The sequence below is a fragment of the Panulirus ornatus genome, chromosome 21, assembly GCF_036320965.1.
Source record: "Panulirus ornatus isolate Po-2019 chromosome 21, ASM3632096v1, whole genome shotgun sequence".
Lineage (NCBI taxonomy): Eukaryota > Metazoa > Arthropoda > Malacostraca > Decapoda > Palinuridae > Panulirus > Panulirus ornatus.
Window position 1 is genome coordinate 4,890,195 of NC_092244.1, and position 16,201 is coordinate 4,906,395.

The window sequence follows — 16,201 nt, forward strand, 5'->3', positions numbered from 1 at the left end:
TATGGTTTTTTGTCAGCTATGAAATACATAAAGGAATCAGTTTTAGTACGTAAACCTATTTCTAGATGGCAACATCACAGCTTCTTAATTTCATGCCATATCATCTGTTAGATTCGACCTTTCCATTCTTTTGTTAGCATCAGCATGGAATGTTCTTTGCTTGTAACACTGAATGGAGGAGAAATCTTTAGATCTGCCTGTTTTTTAAAATGCATTCCAATGACTGTCACCTTTCTTGTTCATCATTCTTGTGCAGGTTGTTATCCATATTATTTGTTTTCATGTTAGAATATTGTTAAGTTATAAGTTTGAAGAAAAAGGACTTTGAGGCATTTACTTAATACTAGTCTTTTACATTTCAATCATTTAGCTCAGCAACAGCCTGAAGAGTCAGTTACAGGTCTTATACCAGGTCAGAACATTCTAGAGCTCTTAGTAACTTCCCCGTGTGTTGTAGAAGGCAACTAAAGGGGGTGGGAGCAGGGGGCTATAAACCCTCCCCTCCTTGTATTTTAACTTTCTAAAAGGGGAAACAGAAGAAGGAGTCATCCGGGGAGTGCTCATCCTCCTCGAAGGATCAGATTGGAGTGTCTAATTGTGTGTGAATATGTATGTATGTACATTTGTATGTGGGTAGGTTGGGCCATTCTTTCGTATGTTTCCTTGCTACCTCACTAACGCGGAAGACAGTGACAAAGTAAAATAATTTTTTTTTTTTTTTTTTGCTGTCTCCCACCTATTCATTTATTTATTTTATTTTGCTTTGTTGCTGTCTCCCGTGTTAGCGAGGTAGCACAAGGAAACATACGAAAATGGCTCAACCCACCCACATACACATGTATATACATACATGTCCATACACGCAAATATACATACCTATACATCTCAAGGTATACATATATATACACACACAGACATATACATATATACACATGTACATAATTCATACCGTCTGCCTTTATTCATTCCCATCGCCACCCCACCACACATGAAATAACAACCCCTCCCTCCGCATATTTCAAAGAAATTTTTAACACATGCATTAAATTGTATAGCTAGGTGAGCAAGACAGGCTCATACCATTTTAAAAGTTAGAATTATCCACCTCCTGAGACTCTTAGATTCTTCTTCTCCTTTCTTTTATAGCACAAGCCCCTCTTTTATGTTTCATTAAGGCCTGGTGCCCTTCCTTTTTAACACAAGCCCCTCTTTTACGTTTCATTAAGGCCTAGCCTCAGTTAGTACTTTTTCCTTACCTATAGCTTACAACATTAAAAACAGAAAATCATACTAAACATCCCAACACTTTCCAGTTTCAGCCATGCAGCATTAGCACCAATTTATTATTCTGCCAAAATATTCTGCAAGTGAGTTGAGCTCACTGTAAGTATTAAGTAAAACCATATGATATACTATCTTTAAGAGCTGTTAGGTCCTCATTTGTCAATAGTATTGTTGTACCCAGGCCTTAGCAGTACTGGATGTCAAGAATTTTATACATTTGTTGGATACAGTGGTGAATCATGACCATGTTTGACAGATTTTGTATTTTTACATGTCATGTGTACTTGCCCAAACTATAGTACGTGTAATATTTCCTCTTGTGTTCCTGCTACCTTCTTCCTAATAATCCATTTCATTCATTTATTATTTCATGAAATATAGTCCAGATGAAAAATTATTGATATTAATACTACAGTTATGCCCACAGTTGCCTGAGCCTTCTCTTTAAGAACAAGGCAGTGTTAATGTATTTGCCTGTATTTCTATTTGTTTACTTGTCAATCTGTCTTGTCCAAAATGCCACTCTTTGGTGTACAGAAGATTGGCCCATGCAGAATCTTTTATTTTCCAAATTGAGCTCATGCACAAAGATGATGACTAGGATTGCTCTAAATGGTTATCATATAATTGCATATCAGGTATTCACTCTCACATGTTGCATATCAGTATTTAGTAACAGTAAGGCTTTTCTGAATTAGGAGTACACCCTGTACTCTGAATTGGGAGTACTTCCTGTACTCTTAGAAATTGTCCATTTAAGTATTGTAATGAGTATTTTTTGAAAACTGAAAGCTGTTCACTTTAACATTTCTTTTGCCTGAGCATTAAGTCAGCAGGACTGATGTCAGCAGTGTTAGGAATAGCAAGTATCAATTTCGTAAATTATACTTTTCATTTTCATTATCACTCAAGAGTAGTTGTGATTATGCTTAGTTCAAAATGTATGGAAGAACTTTGTTTTTCACACACATACACACACACACACACACACACACACACACATTTTTTTGTACACACATTAAGTAATTGATTATACAGCCCCAGGAACATTTTAATGATGTTCCTGGAAGCCTCAAGGCTGCACTCCACTCAGGAGCAAAGAATGATGGAATACTTTTGGAACAAGAAGGCCCTTGACAAGACTGTATTCCTTTCCATCCACTGACAGATACATCCCTGCTAAAGATGACCTCTCATTCCTGGAGTGTTGTTTTTAGTAGATTGGAGTTTAAGACAGAGTTGGGAAGTTGTTTGTTTAGTGCTTAGGATATTTCATTATATATGTGTTTAGTGCTCATTTGTTTGCAGAGGGGGATCTGTGAGCGGAGGTTACTGAAGTGTGAGACAGAGATAAACTTTTTATGTCTACTTAGGGGTGAGGGTTAGTTATAGAGTATTTTGGTGGGAGGGGTCTAGTGCTGTTGCGTGGAATTGAGTGTCAAGCATTAGGGGAGTATTTGTTATATTTTGAAGGTAATGGGGTGCCTGTAGTTACTAGGCAGCCAGTGACTGTTCTAAGTGTGATCTTTTGTGTGGTTTGCAGCTTTGTTAGATATACTTTTAAGAGGGTGGAAGACCAGGCAGATTTAAAGTGGCACAGTTGAATTCTTTGTATAGGATGTTAAGGGATTCTTTTTCTTGTTCAGATCTGGTGTGTTAGTGTTCTAAGGGCATTTTGTTTGTGTGCTGCTTTTGCATTGATATTATTGGTGTGTTTAATGAATATCATGTATGTCCTGTGTGATGCCTAGAATGGGAGAGACTGCCCTGTCAAGGTGACTGATGAGTGTGAGCTGTATTTGTGTCTGTCAGGGATTAAAAGAGTAATTGAAGACTGGAAATGCAGGCGTTACCAGACTCCACCTGCTCAAGGTTACATCATGAGTGAAAAGTTACCTTTGGTGAGGCTATATTACTAGGAGTACAGTTTCATCAAACAGCTTCTCACTTTGAAGGATTTTACATTTCCCTGCTTCTGAAAGTAGTACAGTCTTGGGCTGCTGTAGCCTAAGGAAAAATGTCCTGAGTAACACCAAAAGGAGGAATATATATATATATATATATATATATATATATATATATATATATATATATATATATATATATATATGCATAGAATCACTCATACTGTCATTGACATACTCTTCATATCAAATTGATTGTCATATTATTCAAAAATCAAAGATAAGATTTTGAAGATAATTTGTTCAAGTAGCTGTGTCTAGTCATTGCCATTTGTGTCTTCTTTATCCGTCACTGTGTACAGTCCATTCAAATAACAGTATTTTAAGACTTGGTCTTTTCTTGAAGCCCTGTTTCTTATACACCAGTCTGTAATTGCTTTCATCTTTACAGTGATACTGATGTCAGACCAAAATGTAAGGGAGAGGAGAGAGTGAATGAGAGGGACTTCAGAATGGAGAAATGAGGTTGTGTGCAAGAAATTACGTATGAGAGAGTGTGGAATGTCGCATCGATGGAGTGTGTACAGTAGGATGTTAATGTGGAGTTTGTGTGGTGGGGCTAAGTGTGTTAGAGAGGTAGTGTGGAGTATTGTGTCGATGGATAGAAAGAATAAATCCTTGCTATTATGTAGCAGTAAGGAAAAAAGAGTTAATGTGTGGATTAGTGATTTAGTATGGGAAAATGTGTTGATGGGCAATTAAGGGGTTTGTGTGTGTGTGTGTGGGGGGGGGGGTCCTTCCTGGTAGGAAGGAGTATATGGATGTAACAAATCATTTTCAGTTACAGTCCAATGACAAACAACAAACAGAAACCCCAGAGGCTAGGGACAGTGTTGTTGGAGTGTGTAAAAGGAGAAAGTTGGGGATGAAAATTAACAATAGTGAGGTAATGAGGTCTATCAGAGAAAGGAAACATGATATTTTGGGCATAATTGTGGATGGGGAGAACCTGGAGGAAGTAGAGTGCTATAGATCCTTGGAAGTGGACTTCACATAGGGCCTGAAAAGAGCCATTGGGTGAAATGGGTGAAGAGTGTTCTGAGTTCATTGATGAGTGTGTGCAAGGAGACAATGTTAGGGTAAAGATGGGCTTGTTTGAAGGTACAGTATAGTAGTCCTAGCAGTGGTGTGTACATGTCTGCTCTATACTTCAATTGCAGAAGAATGGAGGAGGTTGGACACATTTGGAAATGAAATTTATGAGTACAGCATGTGGTGTGGGTTGTGTTGATCAAGTAAGGAATGGCAGTGTAAGAGATAGGTATAGTTGAAAGCACAGTATGATTGAGAGGGCTGAACAGGGTGTGTTAGAATGACCTGACAAATGGAAGGGATGAGGAAAGAAAGATTGAGAAGATCTACGTACCAGAAATGAAGGAAGGAGGGGGTGGTCAGACCAATAAGAAAGTGAAAGAAGCACCAGGGTATCATTTTATTGTAAGAATTTCTTTCATAGCATTCTCGTATTTTGTGCATTGCAATACTGCGTAATACTTCTCTGTAGTTGAGGTGTGCAAAAAATTTTTTTTCATTCGAAATAAAACACTGTATAAACTGGAAGATGCTGTACGGAAGCAAATCCTTATTCAAATTATTTGGCTCTAAGGATAGTTAATACCCTCATTTCTCAGCACAAAGTTTATATCTCGGTTAGATTTACTTAAAAGTACATACAGTTATGTACTTGACCTACCCTATTGGAAGTGGAAGTGAAGTCAATAGGGGGAAAAAATGTAATGCATAAATGCACCCTGAAAAAGGTAACTCCAGGAGAAATGAACGAATTAAAAAAATGACTTAGAAAATGACTTAAATTTCTCTCAGAGTAAAACAAAGAAAAAATATTCTAGTTTTACAGAATATCACAACAAAGATATCTAAGGAAGAAACGATAATTTATGAAATGTTCATAAATCAAAATACTTCATACAGCATGAAATCATTTTGATTATTCATTGCACATAAAATTTATATTTAAGGGTTGTAAACATATTCCTTGTTGAAACAATAATTGAGGCAAAAAATGTCACTCTTTTCCACCCATCAACTTTGTTCCATCTAATAAACTAGTTATAATTGTTACTTGTATGGCATTTAATCTCTTATCATGTCTGTTAAGTCTGTATTTTGTCTTTGGTTCCTCGTGTTACTTCGTACTGTGCGTCAAACGTCTAACATGTAAATCAATACAGAAATACATTACATAACTCCTTAAACTAAAGTTGTAGTAAATAAAACTAAATTGCCGCTGAAAAATAAAGAAGCTGAATGCATCATGTTTTCCAGCGCTAAACTTTATAAAAATCGTACAGTTTGTTTTTGATCAATGTCTCGTATAATATTGATATAAGAAAGATAAATTATAATTTCGGTAAAACAATTGTTTGTTGACATACCCCGCGCTACCAGGTTGTAAATACAGGGAATGACCTGCCGACGTACAGTATCTAGCTCAAGTTTAAAGTTCACCTATTTTTAGTGTTCCTGGTGTATCAGAGGAGGAGTAAAGAAGATGGGGACATATTTGGAGGAGATGAAAACATATTTTCAAACACACAACAAGCAGAAAGAGTATGTGGGCCATAACTCCAAGGTGCACACCATTGGTTGGAACGCCGACGGTCGCCGCTTGGCCTCAGGCTCTTATGACAAGTGTGTCACTATCTTTGTTTTTGATGGGCATCGGGAGACACTGGTAAGAAGCTTTATAATATTTATTGTCTTTGGCTAGTGTATTACTGATGTGTTGTGCTTATTAGGCGATATTTTACTTTAACTTTGCCACCCCGTTGAGTTTCGTTATTGTGTGATTGCCATGAATGTATACCAGTTTAGTTCCGCATCGCTGTTAGCAATAGATATTGTTTGATTTTGTTCTGTTTTGCTAATTAGGTGATACGAGCTACGTATGCCATGTATAATGTGGAGTTATTGATGGATATTAACAGAATCCATAACAACTTCATCTGTCAGCCGAAGTGATAGACGAAGTTAAAATATGGTATCATATAACTCGTCTTAGTTCTAGTATTCCCCTTAACCGGAGTTGCATCCTTCAGTTTGTTTAACTTCAGAATTCAGAGCCTTAGGTAGGCTAACTGTCAGTCACTGGTTATATTTATGTTCTCTAAGCCATACTTGGGTGATATGAGTTCACCATACCAAACTTAGGTTTTGAGCATGTTGTAAAGACTCCTCACCATTGAGAATTGTCTTAGGTTGTATTTTATGAGTTCCATTTACATGATCCTCCTCAGTCATTAATGTAGTTTAAATAGATTATTAACATATCTGATTTGATATATATCAATATACAGTAAGGAATTACTATTCTCTGAAGGGAAATCTAGGTCATTCTAAGATGAATGTACACACACACACACACACACACACACACACACACACACATCTTTCTGAATGTGGTAACCTGATTTTGTCACAGTACGTATGATTCAGTTTTTTAAAGGTTAGTCTGTCAGATAACTGAAATGGTTACTTTAGCTAGGCTGTTTATTATGAATATAGCACTCGTCTCCAATTGGACTGTCACAGAAATTAATTGGTTGCATTCATTTCATCTCATATATAAATGATGTTTACATTGAATTAGCTTGTTGTATGAATGAAGTTGCCTTTTATTTGCCATTAATGTCAGTAAAGTAGTTGCCTGCATTGTTGGGTATAAGAACTCTGACCTTCAAGTTCGCATTTGCCTTAATATGTTAGAATTATTTCCATTAGCTAACTTGGCTAACATTTTTGTGTGATTATTATGCATGTTTAGGAGAATTAAAGAGCCAGTGATTTCAGTCTTTTCTATATGTGATAAAAAAAACGGATTTATTGAGTGGGTGAATTAAACAAGATCCAGTTTTTGCTCTTTTTTATAGAGAAAGGACTACACATACAAAGGTCATGGTGACAGCGTTGACCAGCTATGTTGGCACCCAACACATTCTGAGCAACTCACATCAGCTAGTGGAGACAAGACTGTCAGAATATGGGATACAAGGACACACAAATGCTCTGCAACCATCAATACAAAGGGTCAGGAAAGAAGTATCTCAATTTATTTTTAGTTTTAGACATGAATGAAATATACTGCTGATGATGAATATCTTGAAATAGAGGTGTTATGAATTATATTGGTAATGTAAATGTTTGTTTGTGTTTGATACTTATAGTGGAGTTACATGTGCAGAATTTATTTCTTTGTCATATTTGTAGTGGAGTAACATGTGCATGATTTTGTTTCTTTGTCAGACACTATATATTGAAGGTAAAACCCCCTAATGATTTCTCAGCAAAGACTTAAGAATTTTTATTATGATGGTTGCACATCATGAATTATTTGTCTAGTAGTCATATATTATGTGAAACACCTGTCATTAATAATGAGAAAACAGAGGTTAGAAACTGTTCAACAACTTGCAATAAAAGTTCATGTTCTGACAGTGTATCATAACTCTGTAAGAACTTTACTTAATGAGGTGGTGAAGTAGTGAAGTTGTTTAAACTGCTTATACACTCTAGGTAGAAGGTTTCATCTCATCTCGACTACCCTAGAAGGTTTACCTCCAGTTCACTATGCTATATATAAGTACCTGATCCATGTTACTGTCAAAACATAGTAGGAAGCAATTGCAACCACAGTATATCCTTATTTACTGTGTAAAAGCCATTTAGCTATTTCTGAAGGGCTCAGTTTAGAATTGTAGCAGTACCCTGTTGTGTTGCTGTACTTTTTTGTGATAATATATTTATGGGTACTTGAAAATGGGGCTCTGACAAAAATTCGCTGTGTTTAACAGGTGAGAACATTAACATCACCTGGTCTCCGGATGGCTATACCATTGCAGTCGGGAATAAGGAGGACCTGGTATCATTCATAGATGTTAGAAGCCAGAAGATTCGTCATGAGCAGCAGTTCAAGTTTGAGGTTAATGAGCTGTCATGGAACAATGCTAATGACCTGTTTTACCTTACCAATGCACAGAGTGGCCAGGGATACATACATATATACAAGTTAGTCCAAATTCTTTTTTCTTTTAAAGAAATACGTGTATTATATTATTTTATTTTTGCTTTGCAGTTGGATGGCCCATATTGTCCATAAACTCTGCATAACACCTGCATCTAAGCTGAACCCTTTCTTACACTTTTCTTTGTCCCTCTACCATATCTCCAGTTGTCCTTAAATCTACTCCAACCTCCTTAATTCATGCACATATACATTTTTTCTCAGTGTAATCTTTACATGTCTATAATTTTCATCCATTTTACTCCTCTGACCACTCCTTTTATGTGAGAAGTTCAAAGGAAACTGATTTGATCATAACAGTTTAAAGAGAAAATTTGGGGACTGAAATGTACACTTTCAGTGCTTCCCCCATTCCTCTCACAGTAATGCTCTTCAAATATTCAGTAATCGGAATCATATCTTGTTATTTGTTTCTATCTGGCTGTATCTCTGAAGCCTGTTCCACTCCCTGTGGCCTCCCCATAACAAAAGTCTCCAAAACTGGTAAACTCGATGCTACTTCTTTGCTTTTAGTGCCTTACCCTTAACAGGCCACAGATGAGGGCATTTCTAGTGTAGTGTCTCCAGAGGCTCCTACCTAAAGTTTTTACAAACTACCATCTAATAATCCTGCCTAATATTCCAACCTACTGCTTCTGCCTAATGCTCCTACTTACTACTTCTGCTGTTTATATTGACATAATTATCACCCTCATCCTTAAAACTTATATATCCACTTCAGTTTTATGAATATTAGATCCTTCCTTGTCTTTTCTTTGTATTCTTCAAATTGTCTACAGTATCATTTTGTAATAAAATTTCATAGTGCTACACTTTTAGTAGGTTTCTTTGCAGACTAATTCCAGTTGCTCATTTAAGTGATTAGGAAACCTTCTTCCATTCATCTCATTATTTTGCTGTGCACCTAGTTTTATGGTTGATCATACAGTGACAAGTAGCTGTAACATTTGTTCGAGTGTATACTTCTCTTTCTTGTTGGTTTCTCATTCAATCACTTATAATATTTTGTGTTATATATTCTCTAATATTGTTATATTCTCTCATTTGTCAGCGTTGCTCTATATTGGTGGATTAAAGAATGATATTGAATTATGATAATGATAGCTAACGAGGGGTCATGACATGATTCAATCACTCTGCTTTATAGTGGGTAAAGGCCCACAAGACAATGTGATGATAGAAGCAATTATGGTTGTGGTAGAAGTGACTGTGTTAATGATAAAGGTAGTATTGATTTTCATAATTTCATTACTAATGACATGTTATTATTTGACATCATTATGTGGCTCAATGCAGTTATGTAACCCAGTTTGCTCTCGTAATCATGTACAGTGAATTATTGTTTATTGTATATTTTCTGATATACAGTTACCCAGAAATGGAACTTGTACACTCCATCCATGCCCATCCTGGTAACTGTATATGTATCAAGTTCGAGCCCCATGGACGGTATTTTGCCACAGGATCAGCAGATGCTTTGGTGTCCATTTGGGATGCACAAGAACTTTACTGCAAGAGGACACTACCCAGGTATAATTTGATGTTCTGTTTCATGAGAAGCTTTTATGAAGATTTTAATCTTATTCCCAAAGTGGTAGTGGACTGGGTGATGGTTTTGATGACAAAAGTAGACTTTAGGCAAGGATGTATGTCACTTGCTTTTGTATAGTTAGGTTTTACTTTTGATAACTTTTTGTGAATCCTCAGAACCTTCATTATCTCTTCTAGAGCCATGATTAAACATTTGTTCTTATGTGCTTTAGGTAAACATTTAAAGCAAATTTTAACATGTGCAATTTACCTTCCACAGATTAGAGTGGCCTGTTCGCACTCTCAGTTTTTCTTATGATGGACAGCTGTTGGCTTCAGGAAGTGAGGATCAGACAATTGACATTGCCCACGTAGATACTGGGGAGCAGGTGGCACATATTAGTGTTGCTTATCCTACCTTCACATTGGCATGGGTAAGTGAATTAATATATTATGCTGTTTGATCATAATAAAAACTAAGGAGAATTTAGTATAGTGGTTATCAAAATGTTGCTGTATTCGAGTTAAGAGAACAGGTGAATGTAATGATGTTATAAAGAACGGTATAGGGATGGAAATGGGAAGTAAGGAAAAAAGATTGGTCTTACAATATTTAGACATGTAGAAAGAACAGGTATGTGATCATTTAGAAATGTGGTAAGAACAGGTATGTGGAGAATTTGGGTAGAAGTGTGTGTACAGTTGAAATGAGTGTCTGTTGTTGATGTTACAGGGAAAGACTGATGATAAGATGGAGAGGATTTAAATTCGTTTCAGCTCTGATGTATGGCTCTGAAAGCCAAGGGTATACATACAGGTCAGGATAGGTTCAAAATAACGTCTGTGTATATGGATGATTTTCGTAGTATATTTGGAATAGGAAGATAAACAGAATGAAGATGTGAAAGATTTTTGTGGTATGAAGAAGTCATTAGAAAGGCACATGGAGGAAAGTTGTTCAGGATAGTGCATTTACATATAATGTATGGCAGATAATGGGTTGGTTAAGAAGATATATATAGCAGCAGAATAAAAAGTACAAGGAGGAGAGGTAGACTGTTAAAGAGATGTATAGATGTTGTGAAAGAACTGATTAGGGCATGGAATATTTCAAGTGATACCAGAGGAATAATTAGGAATTGAATGCAGTTGAAATCTCTTGTTTATGGAGATTATGCATGGAGATGTTAGTCTGACTTGACAGAGCAAGTAGTATAGAAAGTGACAGAGGAAGAGACATTTTCATAAAAGTGGCAGTTCATTTGTCACTTAACACACTGTGCATGGGTTGGGGATGTTTCAGTGATGGAAGCTGTATGTACTTGGTCCACCTCATTAGATTGTGAATTCAGTAATAATAATGAATAATGTTTTACCCTATCTGTTGGATTGGAATCATAGTAAGAGGATGCTCTTTGTTCAAAACATTGTTAATACAACACTGTTTATGAGCTACCAAGATATTAACCCAAGCAAAACAAAGGTATAGATTGATAGATATTTGCATTAAGTGAATCAAGGAAAATTACCTTTTTAGTATATGTGTGGCATAGAATATAGTATTCATCATGACTCCCTCTAATTTTTCACATTTTTCTTCTCATCATTATTTATTGGATTGATATGTTTTTCATTTGGATACTGTAAGAGGGTTGAATATTTTATTTATTCACTTTTGATATAGAGCTGTTAATGATAATGTTGCCTATAAATACAACATTAGTGTAAAGTTTGCCCCTTCATATGATAACAGAATTTGCTACAGATGATATGAATAAGCAGAATTCGTTACAGATAATTTTTTTCTAAAGCTGCTAATTTTTTTGACCTCATATCTTCCTCTTTGTTAGTACCCTGGTTGAAGTACCTTGTGATCTTTTAGCACTGTTTTCTATATTGGCATTTTTCATTTGTCAGATTGATAGCCTTTACATAACCAGTTTATGTGATTGAATGCAGAAGTATCACGCAGGAAAGCTGAAACTGAAAAATTTCATTACATTAACTTCCAGCATGCCAGAAAGTTCTCAGTATTTTTGCAATTCCTGAACGAGATGATGATTATTACTAGCTCACTCCTTGAGTGTCCAGCCATAAAGTATGTAGCTTTTAGAATGGATTAGCAGGGTGTGCCTCTTTTGATTATAAGAAATTTGTTGCAGCTGGAAGTTCATGTAATCCTTTACTTAAGATGAATGTTATTATAAAGCTTATTTCATGGAGAATTATCAAGGATTGCAAGCTAAAAGGAACCAAATACACATACTTTTTCTATTGTAATACAAGAAAAGTGTATTAGATAATCGTTGCATTCATAAGAATATCCCAAAAAACTTCGTAGGGCTCTGCAGTTTTAGCCCTTTCAATCTTTGTAAGGCACAGTTGAGGCAGTGTTCCTCGGCAAAGTTTGGATTATATATTTGAGTTGGATTTCAGAACAGCTAAATGCATTTAGGTGTGAGGATATTGTATCTTACTTAAAATTTTGTGGTGCCTTTGAATATGTCACAGAGACCTTTTCTGTGTTCCTGCTGCACATACCATATGATTTTGAGTTTTGACGAAGAACAAAGCAACCACCTCCACAGGATGGGAGTAGAGGATGATAACAGCACAAAACCAGACTTTTTCTGATAAGGGAGACCGGTAAAACAGTCCCCTTTGCCATTTTGTTGTATATTCTGGAGTGGACCAGACCAGTGTGACTTGGGAAAAGATGGAGTACCCCACAGTGGAGGTAGCAGGATTTAGCAGCAAGAAAGTGCTTGTGTGGAAGTCACATCCATTGAGCTTACAACCAGAGACTGGTCAATTGGGGTGGTTTTGTGTTCTTTGTATTTACTAGTGGGCTTGCCATTCGTTGTATGGTCCAATGCAATGTCTTGACAAGACCAGAAAGCTGAAGGACTTTCAACCTAGTGTCAAGTCAAGAAAAGAGAACAGTATCATTAAGTGCCTCATCCCATTTTCAGCATCCACGGCACTTCCTTCTGGCATATGCTTGTGACGACAAAGATGACCGTGATCGTGACCGTGATGCTGGGACAGTCAAGCTTTGGGGTCTTGGTGAGCGGAGCTAGGAGTCTTACTGATTTCCCCTGAACAGAGGGGAATGCTTATCATATATTTTTACTTAAACATTAAGGACAGTTGCTGTGGCTTTGTAGATGATGCAAGTTTTATTTCAAAATTTTCAATAACTGAAAATTACTTTTCATAATAGAAATTCATAAAAAAGCTACAGGAAGTGTATGTGTCAATGAGAAACACTGCGTTATTACTCAAGTGCTTAGAAATGATCAGAAAACTCAAACAGAAATGCATGTCAGAATGGAAGGCAGTGTTATGATATTACCAACATCAGAAGTTGAATAAGGAACTTTGACGAAAAAAGAAAAAGCACAAAAGACAAATGAAGATACTGAATAGATAACATGTTTTTTGGTCATGGCTTGTGTTTTAGGAAATGTAATGAATTCTCTTTAAGTTATTGGTCATATTATTAGCAATAGTTTTTGCCATCCAGAGTATTCTAATTAATTTGTGGTATAAATGCATCATTTGTAATAAAAGATTTTTATGTATTTTCATTTGTTGTTTCCTTTGTTTGTATAAGACAAAATTATACACTCAAAAACTCTGTAAATTAGATGCTTGTCAGATCCTTTATTCAAGGAAAGGCTTGTCCAAATGCTTAAAAAGTTCTTAATAATGTACACAAACCAGAGGTTCAAACTGATAAGTAATTTTCTATTATGCTTAATTTACAAAGTTAGTGTACTTCTTTTCCAACTCTAAATAGGCTGTTCTTCCTATTTTCTCTGAATCAGTCACCACTTTCCAATACAGTGTAGCTGGTGTACTTAGCAAATGTATATCTATGTAATTTGAACATTCACTTTTGTTCGCCTTGTCTTTACATGGTGGCTCTACAGGCTTTTCTCCATTCCTCAGACACCTCACTTTTAGCCATACATTCACTGAAAATCCTACTCACCCAATCATCATTGCTGTTTTCCTCCCCTTTCTTGAGCAATTGAATTGCAATCTGATTCATTCCAGCTGCTTGGCCACACTTCATCTTATACAAGGCTTTCATCGCTTCTCTTTTCACCAAACCACTTGCCATGACTGTTGCTTCACATGCATCCATATTCTAAACTCCCCACATCTACCACCCTATCATCAGACACATTCACCAATCTTTTAGAATACTCACTCCATCTCGTCTTCACGTCTTCTTTGCCTGTTATCACTTCCTCATCTCTCACTGATGCTCCTAATTGTTCTTTTGTTCTCACACTATTCACCTTCCAAAACATTCTCTTATTCTTCCTTGAGTTTGCTGATATTCATCCGCTTTGCTAAAGTAGATAACACAATAACGTATAAAACAAAGTCTCATTTTTGCCAGAGATGCATTTTCTGAGAGAAATTAAGAAAGAAATTTATTTCATTATTTTTTCTGAAAGTAAATTTGGGTTTCTTTTAACCTGATTAGCACTCACATTTGCTTCTCCAAGAATTTAGAGTGTATAAAGTTGCTATGCCTTGGACCAAAGTAGTCATGTTCTTGATAGCAAACTTTTGAAACTTTGATATTAGAGCCAACTGCTTTCCCACATTGATGTATTTACCTTTTCCAATACTGTGGGAAGTGTCATCAGATTTAAAGTCATAATCTCAGGTTCACTGTGTGTATCTTTGGTTCATAAGTTTTCCTGTAGCATCCTTAAAGTTTCTTTTACTGGTTAGACCTTTCTGTTAACACTAATGAACATAAGTGGTTTACTCTTGGGGTAGGTAGGTATCTGAATTACTTCAGAACTATATTAGAAAAGATTCAAAGGCGCTTGATCGTATTGTGGAAACCAATAATGCATTCTGGGTTCTGGAAGACTTTAGATTTGTTTGTGTACTTTGGAAAGCTTGTGAGTTTGTAAGGAAAAACTAATACTGAATTATTATTTGGACTTTACCAGCATATACACATTGTTAATATTTTTTACTCATGGCTTTCTGTTTTCAGTTATGCCACCGGGTGTGTTTAGTACAGCCAACCAGATTGTAAACACTCATTGCTATGAAAGCCATAGAAGTGAAGGTTAGTTTTCTGTGGTCGTTGGGATTTTATCATTTATATTTATTCTTGTATATGATTTATGCAGTTTTATCTTTTCAACAAAATTTGTGCTCTTTTCTTTTTCTTCCTCCTCTTCCTCTTCTTTTTCTTCTATTCCCTTCATCTTCTAGACCTTAACCATCATTGGTATACCTTACTGGGGTCTTAACCATCACAGGTATACCTTACCATGGCTGAAACCATTACCTGTAAAGTCTTCCTGTCTTAACAATCCCTGGTATTCTCTATAAAAGTTTAACCATCACTTTTATACTGTACCAGGGCCTTAACCATTACTAGTATACCCTACCAGGTCTTTACCCATTACTAGTGTATTCTCACGGTTGTAACCATCTCTGGTATACTCCTGGGCTGCAACCATCACTGGTATGCTCCATCAGGTCCTTAACCATAATTGGTATACCCTACCAGGGTATTAATCATAAATTGCATACCTTACCAAGTACTTAACCATCAATGGTATAACTACTAGGGGTTTAACCCTCAATGGTATAACTACTAGGGGTTTAACCCTCAATGGCATACTCTATTAGGGGCATAACTATCATTAGTATACTGTACCAGGGGCTTAACTATTATTAGTATATCCTACCAGAGGTTTAACCATCACCGGTATACCCTACCAGGGGCTTAACCATTACTGGTATACTCTATTATGGGCTTAACCTTCACCGGTGTACTCTATTAGGGGCTTAACCACCACCGGTGTACTCTATTAAGGGCTTAACCATCATCGGTATACCCTACCAGGACCATAACCCTCACTGATCTAACCTACCAAGGCTTAGCCATCATCATAATGTTCTACCAGATGCGTAAACGTTACTGATGTAATCTAACAGGGGCGTAACCATCCCTGGTATGCCCTAGTTGGGGCTTAACCGTCACTGGTATATCCTACCACGGGCGTAACCATCAATGGTACAGTGTACTAGGGGCCATAACCATCACTTTGGACGGGAGGGAGGCACCCCATTACAATTCATTCAGAGTATGATTTGGCGACCATATAAGGGAGGCTATCAGGCCGTTACACTGCCTGTGGATGCTGCGAGGCAGCCGGCTGGGGGAGAGGGTCGGGGGAGATTCGCGGTGTGGTAAACCCATATAGCTCTAGGGGTTTACTTTATTGTAAACTTACATCATTGAAGATACACTTCCTCACTCGCTAAGAACACTGGAGGACTGAATTATATGCACATTACGGTAGAAACGACGGCGTCTGTAACAGCCTATTGA

General features: G+C 36.6%; 1 protein-coding gene across 2 annotated transcripts; it reads left to right on the plus strand.

Moving 5' to 3' along the window:
• Positions 1-5,636: 5,636 nt before the first annotated feature.
• On the plus strand, positions 5,637-14,929 carry tex (THO complex 3 homolog tex). Of its 2 annotated transcripts, none has more exons than XM_071675554.1 (6): positions 5,637-5,943; positions 7,139-7,295; positions 8,060-8,273; positions 9,658-9,819; positions 10,100-10,253; positions 14,849-14,929. In XM_071675554.1, exons 1-6 carry the CDS (start codon positions 5,761-5,763, stop codon positions 14,888-14,890), a joined length of 912 nt encoding a protein of 303 aa, XP_071531655.1. In that variant the 5' UTR covers positions 5,637-5,760; the 3' UTR covers positions 14,891-14,929. The 2 variants fall into 2 exon arrangements, with proteins under 2 accessions (XP_071531655.1, XP_071531653.1); XM_071675552.1 differs by lacking the exon at positions 14,849-14,929 and adding an exon at positions 12,792-13,409.
• The last annotated feature ends 1,272 nt before the right edge of the window (positions 14,930-16,201 follow it).